Raw genomic sequence first — 14460 nt, 5'->3', positions numbered from 1 at the left:
TATAAACTGACACATGCAGATGGACTGAATTAGCATATACTAATGATGTTCCATTTTGCAAGAACTACACTGCTGTCAGTTTTAATGCATATTACCTTTGTTGGAGAAGGAGTCAAAGAAAGTTCAACTTTTATCTTTAAGTTCATGCACTCTGCTACCTTTTACAGGAGCTATTCTTACCTTTTGAACTCTGATTGTCATGCTGAAAAAAGAAGTGTAGTTTTTCTGTATAAAAATTGCAACAATATATATCCCCTGCTACTAAATATTTGAGATGCTTTGTCTTTTTCATATAACTGACTGCAACATTGTTTGTAGAAGCACTACTGTGCCATCAGTAAAAGAATATATGGCAATTTTCTTGAATAACTTTTAGCCCAGAAACCACTTCATATTTGTTGTTCTCTAATATTGATTCGTACTGTAGCGTTCCTTGTTTAGATTTTTCTCTTGGGTTCTAGAATTACATATATTCAAAATTGCCCCCATGTTTCCCAAAAAGAACTTCCCCAATAATCTTAACCTCAGATTAATCTTAACCTTTCCACCTTTCTTTTCACTTTACCGATCTTCAGAGTAGCAATTATGAACTCAAAGTAATGATTTCCTGAGACTGATTTGATTATAGCAAATTTGTGAAGGTGGACAAAGAGGCTTCTCATGATAGATTATTATTGTGGAGCTCACACTTATGATTTCATGTTTTTTTCTTTATTTTCTTGCCTCTCTTTCTATATCTCAGTTTGGAAAAAAAAACAGAATATTAATTTGTAATATAACTAGTCTCGGCCTCCTCATTTTCTTTCAGCAATCCAATACTGCTTTCATCCACTAATTTGCAGATTCAGATGAAATCTGGTTTGACTAAGTAGTGGTATAATTTGTCTCTGACAAGTTCTTTCATTGCTCTGTGATAAAAAAAGGTGACAGGTTCAAAATCGAGATATCAAGTGTACATTTTTACTAAAATTGTGTTTTATGCAATCATATTCATATGAATATTCATATTTCAAGTGAATGATAATCCAGCTGTGTGCAGGTTTGTCTTACTATGAAATCACATCATTTTGAAAATATAACTGCAGTTTAAAACTGCCATTTAAAATCATTCAAATGTGTTAGGTACTATTCCATAATCATACAAATAACAGAGTTACTCAATGAGTATAAATTGGCATTAACCTCCATAAGAGGTTAATCAGGACCCTATTCTGATGTAATTCTAAAGAATACATCACAAATTAAAATATTTTAAAAATGCCTCACTATAAATATGTAATAAATTCTGTTTAAGCCTAATTCATAACTTTTGCCAGAGGCATACCTAAAACAAAAATTAGGCAGGGTTTTGTTGTTGTTGTTTTTTTTTTCTTTTTGAAAGAAATATATTAGAGGAGAGAGAGTCAAGCTGATAATAGTTTAGCAATAATATGTGGTACAGTATTGTAGTGGTGCCATTGTGGTGTGTTACAGTCACTCTGTAGTTAGTTTTCTTTAGAGGAGTAAGAGATGCTAATCCATTTTCATAAATACCTATTAAAAGAAAAAAAATTTAGTTGAAATGGAGATCCTTTTTCCTTCCTGTCTCACAGCATTGTTATATGAAGAATCTGAGACTACTCTAGCTTGCATAATGATGTGCAATTACATATGATTGTCAGGTTCCCTTTGTGTTCCTGCTACTTTATGCTAAAATTTTCACCACTTCCTCATGAATTTTTTTCTTGCTGTGCTTCTTGTTTGTATTGTAGTTGTTTGTTCCCTAATATAAGGATTATTGTGTAAGCTGCTGCTACAGTACTTTAACATTTGTCTCCATTGAAGTTGAATTGAGTTTGAAAGTCTGAATTAAATCTTAGACTTATAGTATGGTTTCCCTTCACTTCAGAGATAGCTTACACTAGGCTTAAAACTTATCATTCTTACCATAATTTAAACTGTATGTATGAAGGGAGTAGAATTTAAGGAACAACTTTGGGTTGTCTCCTTCAGCCCCTGCTGAAGTGAGTGCTGAAATATCTTCTGCTGCTTTTGGGCAGGGGGTGTCTCAGTTTTCATAAGGTTTTCATGAGCTCTATGTGAGAAATCAGCAACCAAAGCCAAACATCCACAGTATATACTGAGTCACTTTTAATGATTTAAAGTGTTTGTTAAATGTATAAGAAATTTTATATTGTCAAGTCTCCTAGGAATAATTTATGCATTTTTGTTTTCTCCAAATGTCTGAATTAAAAGGCAAATTAAAAAAAAAATAAAGATGAGAAAAATCTTAACAGAGTTAATGAATATCCAAAAGTTCACATTCCTACTCTGACCCATGACCAGAATTATGTGCAAATGCATACAACACATGCATAAAGCAAGGGACATTCTTCCTCAAAGAAACTAAAGTCTTGCTGTCCATAGATCTTTTTGTTATTCTCATATTTTTACTTCTCTGAATTGTTTTGAACATCATGGAATATATGGTCTGAGGGCATAGACTGGGCTTATGTGTAAGTAAAGAATAAGTAAAGGATCAGCTACTACTGGTGGTCTGCACCTTACAATGCAGTTTCTTCCTACTGCATTGAGCTGAACTAGATGATATTTCTCCACAAACTGTGCACTGCCTTGTGTAAAAAGAACCCTCAGTCTGGGAAGCAGGTTGCTTTGTCAGTGCAGCATTGAACCAAGAATGATATGTCCTGTTTCTCATAAATCTTAACTTCTCAGTGAAGCTAATTAGCCCAGGCACAGTGCTGTGCTTAAGCAGAGGTAGCTGTGCTAGCAGTGCTGCAATGCGCATTGTAGGTTGACCTCTGATGTTGAGGTAGGAGGTCAGATGAGTTAGATGACAATACATATTTTAAATCTGATATACTGTCTCCTTGCCAAATTTTAATTCTCAGTAAAGGCTCTATGTGTGTTCTAGATATCTTGGAGGTCTACAAATAAAAATGTAGTTTACATTGTGTAGGAAGTTAGCAAGATAATTCTACAAAACTGTATATTTTTTGCTTTGCATGCGAAACCTGAACATTTTTGCATATGTGAATTCATTAAGTAGCAAGTCACCATGAAATATATTACTTTACACTCTTCTCTTCTACTAATGAGATGTTGCCAAAGGCAATATCCTCTCCTTTTCTAACAACACTGATTTATGATCAAAGTTTACATATTCATAGCAGTTTTATGGTGTAGCTGCTCCAAAAAGAAGCCACTTTTATTTGCTAATATAAACACAAATACCGTATGACTGCGACACCACAGAGCTGAATCATTGGTTTTGTAATTAAAAATTTTGAAGGTTTATGCATTAATAGTTATAATGACCAAGTGTACCTCTATACTGTATGAATTCAGATTTTATACATGTAGTGAAGTACATAAAGTTCTTTCAGTGTTGGAAGCTACAAGAATAGACCAGTCACTGCTTTCCACCTCAACAGCAGCAGTAGGAAACCTTTCATTTACCGATGGACAGTTATAGCTTTTTGAACACCTTTGGTGGATCACACAGCAACATATGATTTACTGTTACTCAGCAGTAACACAAAATCGTCTTGTAAGGCACATGTCATGGATTGTTTTTACTTCTGAGTTATAGATGGCCATGCTTTGCGACTTAAACGCTGCACTTCTGCCCCACTGATATCTAACAGAGAGTGTCCTTCAGCTTCAGTGATGGATATCACTGTGTTTGAAACGTGGATTCTAGAGCTTCAGGGTGTGTGCACAAAGATTAACCAACAGCTGTTTGTATGTAGTTGAGACCTGATTTGATCAATGAAAGCAATTCACTCAAATATTTCAATTCAGAAAAGAAATCTATATTGAAGGGTAAGAAAGTCAAATTTTAAATACCAAAGAATCTATATTGCTATGAACTTTTCCATTTTCCTTCATTACAATGACTATTTCAACTCTTAGAACCTGTTAATGAGCCTTTCAGCTTCTTGTGTTCTGGGGAAGACCATTTACAATCCAAAGAGTCCACCCAAAGAATATCTAAGTAAAGGCATGTGATTTATCCTTGATAATCAAAATGCCAAAAACAATAATACATACTTTTGTAACACTGGTAATTTAGTAACTTACATTGTCCCCATGTTTACAATTTATATTCTTTTACACATTATAGATCATGGAAGTCTTTGTTCTCATTTTGTATACTTAGCAGCTACATTTGAAGAATATATTTCTTCTAACCTGGAGGGAAAAATTTCTACAAAATAAGAATGATTTCTTTAAAGAACTTATATCAGATTTGGAAATGTTTTAATTTTTTTGCATATTTTGTGATGAAAAATACAAGCTTGTCATTTTGCACCTGAAGTCAGCCTTCAGGCACAGCAATAGTTTTGATCCTCAAAACGACACTAGCAGATGTCTTACAGCATGTATTGTAAGTGATGTTATGGAAATAAATAGATGCATAGATTTAAAAATCATAGAATAAGAAAGTCTTTCAGGATTTCAAGTTTCTCACAGAGACTTTTGAGATATGTTGGTCCACTAGCTGAAGCAAAAAAAGTATTTTGCATGATTACATCAAGTGCTACATGGTATGAAATACTACCTTTTTCACTGAGATTTAGAACAACGCAAAACCACATTAAACAGCATACCAAAGAGCTATTTTACAAATGCATTTATTTTTTTCTTAAAAAACTAAAAGGAATATATTAACGTTAGAGGAAGTTACTAGGTACCAAAACAAATAAGGGAGTTTGAAAATAATGAAACTTCCCTTTTAGCAGTTGTCATTGGTAAACCACTGAGGCAATTCTGATTCTGATTTATTTTTTCCCTAATGGAAGCAAAGCCTCTTTTTATAATACTTAGAAAACTTCATCAATGATATAAATCCTTTTATTTGAAATGCACTGGCAATAAATTGACCTATTTACACACAAATGACTTATTTCTGATAATAATTTTGAGATATATAAACATTAGAATAAAGACACAGAAATACTGGTCCTAGAAAGAATTTGAAGAAATGTGTTCTGTGGTAACTACCTTCTCTGCTTTTTTTTTTAACAGTGCAAGACGTATGCATGTGTTTTGGAGAGTCATCTTATGGGACTTACCATTGACTTTAGCATGGGCTTTGTCTGTTTTGATGCTGCCACCAAGGTAAAGTTCTAGGACTTGCTTCCATTACATTATTATTATTCCTCATTATTTCTTGTATTTTGGGTTAAGTAGTACATCCTTAAAATGTACTTCTTTTTGTTATCACAACAGATCATCTCTTGTCAAATCTCTCATGCTTTAGTTTAAACTCGGGGATGATTTCTAAATGATGAGAAGTTGTATTCTGTTATGTGCTTGTTATTGAAAAGTCAATACCAATATCAATCTGAAACAAGCATCGAGTCTTCATTCTTTAATTTCACATGAAAGCCCAGACTGATTCAGTTTGATGTTTCTTTCACGGGTGCATCCTTGGGTTTGAGAGGAAATAATCTTCTTGGTTTCAAGCTGAGCTGTGAGCTTTGAAAAGAACCTGCCTTTCTCTTCTTCTGTTTCATGGGTAGGAGTGTGTGTTATTACAGCAATTCTCAGTTTATGTTTTAGATATTTTTATTCAGGTGTCTGTAAAAACAGAAATCAGCTACGGTCTGTATGTCTCATGCTTTTCCCGTCAGCCTTAAGAAAGCTCAGTACAACTGATGAAATAGCTTGCTGTATCAAGTGAATAATATGGCATCAATTCCCAGATTATATTAATGCAAGTCCAAATCTCAGTAAAATCATCAAAAGCCTATGTATGTTTGCATTTGCACTAATTGCTAACGAGTACTAAAATGTAAGCAGGCTTTATTGCTACTACTTCACACTGCTGTTATGGGAGAATGTAAAATATTTTTTCTGAGTTCCACTTCTCTTCAATACCTGTTTTCCTTTGAGATGCTGCAGCATTGCCACCAGCAATTGCTGAAAATGCCCTTTCTCTCTAGAATATGCTCCTATCCTCTGTCTGAGGTCAAACCTTCCCACCACATTACTCCACTAATCAGAACGCTTTTTTTCTTCACACTCCATTCTACTGTTTTTTTGCACACGGTGCAGTGAATTTGAAATTCAAATACTTGTGTATAGATATTTCTTTTTGTTAAGCAAATAGTCTTGTATGATTCTTCAATGAAATATGTGACTGTCAACTTAGGAGGTATTACACAAAAAATCAGTGCAACAGAATTAAAATGCAGTGGCTCAGAAAAAAATGTATAGGTTTCCCCCCACCCTCCAATAATATTATAGCAATGCCTTTGTAAAAAGGTAATTTGCTTCTCCTTCAAAGCTCTTGCACATCTCTGATTCTCAAAAGACTTCAGACTCTTTCACAGCCATTATCTGCAGTACAAGCACTCACCAAATTTCAGATAGCAAAGCACAAGCACAACTTACTTCATACATGTTGCCATGGCTGAAGGGTTTGGTACCATTTTGGTATGCCCTTAGAAGATGTACAGCAGATTTCCAGATATAGAAAAAAGCTCTAGTAGAGATATAACTTCACTGCCTTGCTTTCTCAAATAAGTCATTGTGCCTTTTCAGTTGTATAAAATTTCTGGAGACATCATCTTGGTGAACAATATTACTTATAAAACATATTCTTCTTTGCCCTCACAAATAGTTTTTTTTTTTCTTTCATAGCAAAGAGCAGAAAAATATTTCAAGTATTAAAATTGACTACTGAAACACTAAGGCAATTGTTAGCATTGCCAGCACATTTGCATTCAGCTCTTCTCTCCTCTTTCTGCTGCCTCATGTTCCCTAGCAAGTCACATAGGTACGACTAAAAATACATGATAAACTCCAACACTAAAACAAGTGCAGCAAAAAATTAGCATCTGACTTCCATTTCAAGCCAGAAGAGTCCTGACTAGGTAGGGTGGGAACCTACTCAAACTGAAACCACACTGCACAGCCAAGTAGCAGAAGATCCACAATGCAAGACCGCTGGAGTGAAGCTTTGATGACTTGATGACAACCAGAAGAAAGCCAAGAAGGAATTTTCCATCTTCCAGGTCTCCCAAGCTTGAGAAGGCCCATAAAGCATTGTAAGAGTATGAGGCAATTTTACTTTTTCCTCTCCCCTTCATCTGTAAAGCCATGAAACCATGGAATGAACTTGTTCCTTCTGGGGTGGCATCTAGCCTCAGCATCCAAAAAGTTCTGAAATTTTAAGCCAAACATTAACCACAGCTGCATGTCTGAGGATCTCGAGGCTCTAAATACTGATGAAAGAGGACACATTTACAGAATCTGAAAGAGGTTTCATCAAAGTGTGAAAGGGTAGCAGAGGTGTGAAGGGATTTCCTTCAGGAATGGAAGGGCTTCATAGGCATTATGTGGACAGAACAGACAAGGCTGGAATTCCTCATCAACTGGAGGAAAGACATTCTTATTGCAGTGAATAGACTGTAGTTTTAACTAGAGAAAATGTAGTACATTTTGCATAATCTGCAACTGACGTATTGTCCTGCTCCTCCTCATTCTCTCTTGCCAGCCTTGCAGTGGGTAGCAGCCCACAAAACATTTATCAGATGCAGCGCAGCCTTAGAAATCTCTCAGTTGGTATCACTCATTCACCACACTTACATACAGGCTGCAAGGAAGAGCAGGGGGCTCCTTCTGATCTGTCAAATCTATCACCAACCCCCTCCTGTGTCACTCTGGTCCTCAAAGCTCCTGACACCACCCAGGAGCTGCATGCTGTGGCAGAATTGATTCCTCCTGAAAAAATACTCCTTCCCCTTCCACCTTTTCCGCTTGCACTGTCCATGTTTTCTCTGCATTTCTTGCACTTTCTGTGTTTTCATTTTAGACTGATAAAATCAATTTTGCCTTAATGCTTGCTGATTTTTCTTTTAAAAGTGGGGTTCGTTTTCCTGAATGGAGGGAGGGAGCATGCTGGTAAAGTTCAGGAGTCAGTACATGGAGAATCCTGAAGGTTTCGGGCTTTGTTTCTTTTTTTTTTTTTTTTTTTTTTTTTTGATACAGAAAGGCAAGCAGAGAGTACAGTTTAAGATAAAGGCACGGTGTTAAAAATGCCTGATCTATTAGATAGCATGCATACCAGAGATATGCCACATACTAATCTATTCAGTAGGCATGGAGAACCTGTACATTGGAAATTCAAGAAAATAACTGGATAGCAATAACCGAGACTATTAAACTCATTACAGACTTAAAATATGAAGACCTCAAGACCTTTTTTTTCCTCTCACTTACAAATCCAGACCTCCCAAAATGGAGTCTTTAAAGCATAAAACCGACAAGAATAATAAATATTTTAGTTATATAAGCAACGTGCAAAAGCATCTTGGAGAATATTCTTCTGGCAATTGTCATTAAGAGCTATGTGTCACATATGCTAGTCATACTGTCTTGCAGGTCTTCCTATCACTGTTCACCAGTCTTTGGGAAAACTCCTTCATTCATCTCACAAATGTTTCATCGAACATGTAATGCGATTCTTTTGGTGCCCCAAAACTCATTATATTCTTTTATTCTTGAAGCAGGTTGTGTTACCTTAAAACTTTCAGTGTTGTAAGCAGCATGCAGTTGTTATCCTCAGAAACCTACCTGCAGTGTTGCACCTCAGTTAGTTTGTATGTTAGAATAAAGTATGGCACCATGGATATAAAAGAGGACATATTGTTTAGTTAGGTAATCAGGCATTAGGCAGTGTGAGATGATGAGGATGGCTCTAATGTAATCACATTAGAAGAGAAGAGAAACAATACTATATAATGCAACATAATCTGTTGCCAAGTGGCTGCTACATTTGAAATTGTCAAACAAGCCATAGGATGAAAACTTGTCTCAAATCTGCCTGAAGTGTGTCAACCACATTTTAATGAGTACATAAATAGGAAAACCATTATGTACTCTCCATCATTTTATGCAAAGATAAAGATTGCGATTCTCTCAGCCAAAAATTTATCCAGCTATCTTCATTATGGTGATGGCAGGTGTAGGTTGTGTCTATGCTGGAAATGTTCTTCAACGATATTGCTATACTCACATAAACTGAAACAAACTAGTATTTAGTCACATAAGCTAAAAGTATTATTTCTCCACCTAATGAAGGAGTTCATATGAAGCAGGAGTTCAAAATCTCTTTTCCAAGAAAGATCTGAGAAAACAATGAAAAATAGAAAACAGTTTGCAGGACAAGGAAAACATGAATAAAGTTTAAATTAAATTATCTATATCTTGTTAATATTTACATATACATTCGTGCATTAAGACTGTAAAGAAGTCCTAGTAACTGTCACATGAATTAACAAACTCAGTATTAAAGACAAAAACAGTATTTAAATGTCTTGCTGTTCATGAAAAAAATATTTACATCTAATTTTTTATAAATTGTATGAAATTTTACAGTCAGTATTTGAAAAATCAGTGCAAACTATTATCTTTCAACTTCCAGTGTTGGGACATTCAACACTTCTCAGGGCAACCTGTTCCAGTGTCTCACCACCCTCATCATAAAAAATTTCTTTCTTATGTCCAATTTAAACCCACCCTCTTTTAGTTTAAAAACGTTGCCCCTTGTCTTGTCACTGTAGGCCTTGATAAAAAATCTTTCTCTCTCTTTCTTATAAGCCCTCTTTAGGTATTGAAAGGCTGCAATAAGGTGTCCCCAGAGCCTTCTCTTCTCCAAGCTGAAGAACCTCAACTCTCTCAGCCTTTCTTCACAGTAGAAGTGTTCCATCCCTCTGATCATTTTGTGGTCCTCCTCTGGACCTGCTCTAACAGGTCCATGTCTTTCTTGTACATGTTCACTTCTATTATTTTGCCACTACTCGCACCAAATTCAACCACTCTTTTTTGGGTAAAGCTTAACTCCAAGCCATATTCTATAGACTTCAGAGTTCAATGTCAGATAATTCAGTCAGTCTCTCTCTTACATCTCCCAGAATAACATTGCAGATGCAAATCTTTTAATGAATTCAAAGGAGGTCTTGGACAAGTACTTGGAGGACAGATGTAATGAATATAATTAAATATTTTTGTTTATTATTTATTTATGACATTTTCATATTTCCCAGAACACAAAGCTCAAGTAGTAATTTCTGAGGACACCTGAGAACTCCTGTCTTATATTTTGATGCAGTGGGGTCTTCAGTAAATCTTCAGGCAATTTCTGTTTCATACGTAACACTGTGCTCATGGTATTTTAAGTTTTCTTTCTTAATCACTACTGAATTGACAGTGAACTCTTTTTAATAGTGAATAATCACTAATAAACTGAAGTGAAGCCAAGTTCTTCAACTCATGGTTTTAACAGTTGTTCAGCTATTCCAACATTCAAGTTATTTAAGCAATGAAACAATATTTACATTGTTTTTTCCCTCTTATATTTAAAGTTAATAAATTTTTTTTCCAACATGCCTGACAAGTTGCAGTCAAAATTTCACAAATGTTCTAAAACCCAAACTCACTACCAATGCTCATGAATGAGTTTATAGAGGGTAATGACTCTCATTATGCTTATGATTCCAGACAAAAGCCATACAACCCTGTGTGGCTTGTTTCCTTGTTTACTGTCATTTAATCTTTATATAATACTTAACTATGTAAGTTGAAATTAGTGGTTAAAAACTGTCATCTGTGCTAAATGTATTTCAAGTCAAACACATCATAGTTCGATAAAAAAAATGTTTCTAAGCACAGTACTATGATAAATATGAGTACACAAAGTATTAAGCTGAGTTCTTCAGAACAAATCTGTACTGTGATGCAATTATAAGAGCAATGGCATAAATCATAGCCATTTCTGCTGCATATCCACTGCTTTCTCTTACTCATTTTCTGAGTGATAGCTCATAGAGCCAACAGTAGTTTATCATTTAGAGCATTTGGTATGTTGCTTTATAACAAACCATTGTGATTTCCTGAAAGGAGAATGAACAGTTTTTAAGACTGCCTAGCTAAATCAGATTCTTCAAGCATTTCAGAAAATAATTTCTTAATTCAGCTAAACAATTTGTAAACTACCAAGGTTAATTACAGACACAAAAGAATTTCTCTCCCTGCACATGAAAAAGTAGTAACATGTATACTTGTGCTCTTGTTCTTCTGTAGCACTTTCTAGAGCCAAAGCTCCAGTGCAAGATGTCATCTTTTTTTTCTTATTACCAATATATAGTTTGAAAGAGAACTGCAACATATAGGCCAAGCAGACATTGGCAAATGTTTGACTGTGATTAATTTCTGTCATGTAGTCCTTCATTTGCAGTAGCGATGTACCTGGAGTGAAAAAGCTACCTGCCTCCTGTGTTGACATACAAGGAAGTTTAAATCTGATCATTAGTGAGTGTCCCCACAGCTTGTCTTCCACTGGGGACTTCTTCAAAAAATGTCCAGCAGCTTTAATGCATTTTCATTTGCATTATTTGAAATACAGGATGTCAAATAACATCCTCTTACTGAACTTCCCTCTTTCTTCCTTGCTGGTATTCTGCTAAAAGTGAATTTAATTAATCTTTGTGAATACCATTTAGATATTCTCCTTTCTCTTGGCTGCCTAATCAAATTTTCCAGATTCTGTTTAGTTACTCCTTGCACTACAAGGTGTCTTAGGATACAACATCTACTCCAGACATAAATTTTCTTTTGAGATGTTTTAGATGTTAAATGTTCTTTTTTTAAATTATGAAAATTCTAAAAATATGCTAAAAGTTCTGTTGTAGGTGTTAGAAGTTATAAACCAGATTTTACCATAGGTCATTTTTGCAGCATTGTGTATCATTGTGTATCATTTTTCCAAAGTCCTACACAATTACAGCACATCAGTTCAGGTCCTACATTTGTCTAACATCATTAGCTAGTATATAGACGTCAGTGTTTTAATGAGCAAATATAACTCTTTTGTGGACGATTTATGTTAGGTATGGACATACACAGAGAGTATGATAAGCATTTATAAATTAGGTTTTGCAGCCAGTGTAGCCACCTTCAGAATTAAGGATGGAGACTGATAGATTAAAAAGCATAACAAGACGTGTACAGAAGTTCATCTAACTACTATTCTGAAAGTAATCTAATGTATAAAACTACTTACTCAAGTGGCATTCAATAACTTATTTTTAACGTGCTTCTAAGAAAAAAATTGTCTGCTCTTCAAGTGTATGGGTGTATATACATAGACATCTGTATGTTATATATGTTTCTGTTTATACTGACATATTCATTAAAATTGTTTTCTATAATGTGCATATTTTCATCATAGCTTGTACAACGTATGTATGTGTTTGTGTGAGTGTACATTGCAATATATGTACCTGTGCAAAGTGCTATGTCTGTACTCCATCACATTTACTGCTCGTTAAAGCAGCAGTCAAAAATATATATTTGTCAGAAGAGAAAAAAATCATCCCTTATAGGATTGAAAATAAATTAAAGTGCTGCTGAATTATATGGTGATGCTAGAGCAAAGTAACAAAAGGCTCCGTAATGGCTCACAAGGTGCATATCAACAAAGCTCAATGTACCTGTCATCTGTTCTCTCACAGACACCTTGCGTACTTCATCAAAAAAGAGAATACACTGTAAACAATAAATAGCATTGCAAATATCTTTAATTTGTTTTTCATACCAAAAGGTACAAAACTACTACATAACACATAACAGAATTTCTCTTAATTCCTTTAGGAACAAACTCCATCTTTTCTAGCGATACATACCTTAAGGTCTGTCTTTTCAGGCAGCTAATACACATACAGCATACTAAAATAAAACAGCATGTAAAAAACCCCTTGATATCCAAAGTTCAGTAATAGACAAGGCAGAAGGAAACCAGTCTCACTTCAGGGTGGAGATTTAATAATGTAACTCTTGTGAACAAATATTTATTCCATGCTTAGAAATTGAAATGCTGAACAGAGAGCTACTACAACTTTAATATAAGCCGCAAGCACGGTGCATACAGTCTTATGTACTGTGGTTAGAAACAAACAAATGTTGGTAGGTCATCCATCAGTACTAAGCAAATAAACTGCAGTCTTTTAACATTTGATGTAACTTCAGTAATGGACACGAACAGCTATTTTATTAGGGCTGACTTTCTTGCTTTTTTCCTTTGCCTCATTTTTGTTCTTTATCCTCTGTGTCCTCCCCCGTCTTTCCCTTTACAGCTATAAAGCCACAGCATCTGACAAAGGAAATTGCCTTGGACCATAATTCTTTTGTAGTAAGACACTCTCCAGAGATCAGTAACACAGTAGAACTGAGCATGAACAAGATCTTAATCCTACTCAGTTCCCTACTGCTGCTATCAGTATGGACAAAGTGTCACTTTGCAAGAATGCAATCTTTCTCAATTAGGTATGAGACAAACAGCCAAATTAAGGTGTACCCTAGGTGCCCGAAGACCCAATTACTTTTATTCTTGAAAATAAGGACCTACAAGACATCTGCTCTTGATTCAGTTTGACTTGTAGGAGTATCACTTATTTTAGTCAGATGACAAAAAACATTAGCTTGAAAGGTGTCCATTGAAATTTAGCATAATTCTGTAATCTATATAGTATAAAAATTGCCTTAAAAAGCTAAACAGAAGAATGATTTAATCAGTCAGAATATCAAGAAAAAAGGAGGCAGTGTTGGAAGAGTACAGCTACAGATTTTTGAAGGTGCAATGGAAAAGACAACAAAGGGATTTGCTGAAACTAATATTTGAAAAGTGACTTCTGACAGCCTTTCCTTAATAAAGATGATTCCTTTATTTACTCCACCATTTACAGGTGGTCTGAGATGTAGCTGTCTAATCATTATAAAACACTGACAGATTCTTTCAGGTTTTTTCCAAGCATCCTACTGAAGACCAAACTTCTCTTCCTGTTATGTAATAAAACCTGTATGATTCATATCAATGGAAAGTGTAGAGAAAACCTGTATTTGGTGATGGGCACTGGCAGGTGAAATGATGCCTTTGCAGTATGTGGTGCAAACACTATTTCACAAGTTCATTAAGTGTAAACGGTCTTTTTGCGAGAACAGAATTGGTCCACAGTGCATAGTCCAATATAGCAGAGGCAAGACTGTTTAATAATAAATTGAAGGTAGTTTATCACTGAAGCCATAGGACACAAATTAATTCTGTTCTGATTGGAGACTCTCCTATTGACAAAATACAGCTTTTCTTTCCTAGTGCAAAATGCAAAATGCCCTGTATATCCTTGCTAAATCATATAGCTATCACAGAGCCATAGACTAGTCAGACACGCGCTCATATTTCTATGCATATTCTTTAGAGTATGGTAAGTAACAATACAGAGACACCTATTTATTCTGTGTTTGTTTGGTAATCCAGTCTCTGTTTAGGGTAAATCAAGCTCCTTGACCCAAACCAAAACAAAACTGCTAACCAACGCTCCCGATCATACCCTAAACTAAGATAATTATGATGCATTCCCACTTTTCTGATACAATTATCTAGATGGGAAGTGA

General features: G+C 35.1%; 1 protein-coding gene across 1 annotated transcript in view; it reads left to right on the top strand.

Annotated features, from left to right (window-relative positions):
• SNTG1 (syntrophin gamma 1) overlaps window positions 1–14460 on the top strand; it is a gene marked incomplete at both ends in the record, with an annotated part of 163496 nt that overhangs the window by 134820 nt on the left and 14216 nt on the right. The window contains one exon of the mRNA XM_082310700.1: window positions 5032–5124. Within this exon, the coding sequence (XP_082166826.1) occupies window positions 5032–5124 (93 nt within the window). The remainder of the gene's footprint in view (window positions 1–5031; window positions 5125–14460) is intronic.

Source organism: Platalea leucorodia (genome assembly GCF_965183815.1).
Source record: "Platalea leucorodia genome assembly, chromosome: 1".
NCBI lineage: Eukaryota > Metazoa > Chordata > Aves > Pelecaniformes > Threskiornithidae > Platalea > Platalea leucorodia.
This window is presented reverse-complemented; position numbering and strand designations above follow the sequence as displayed.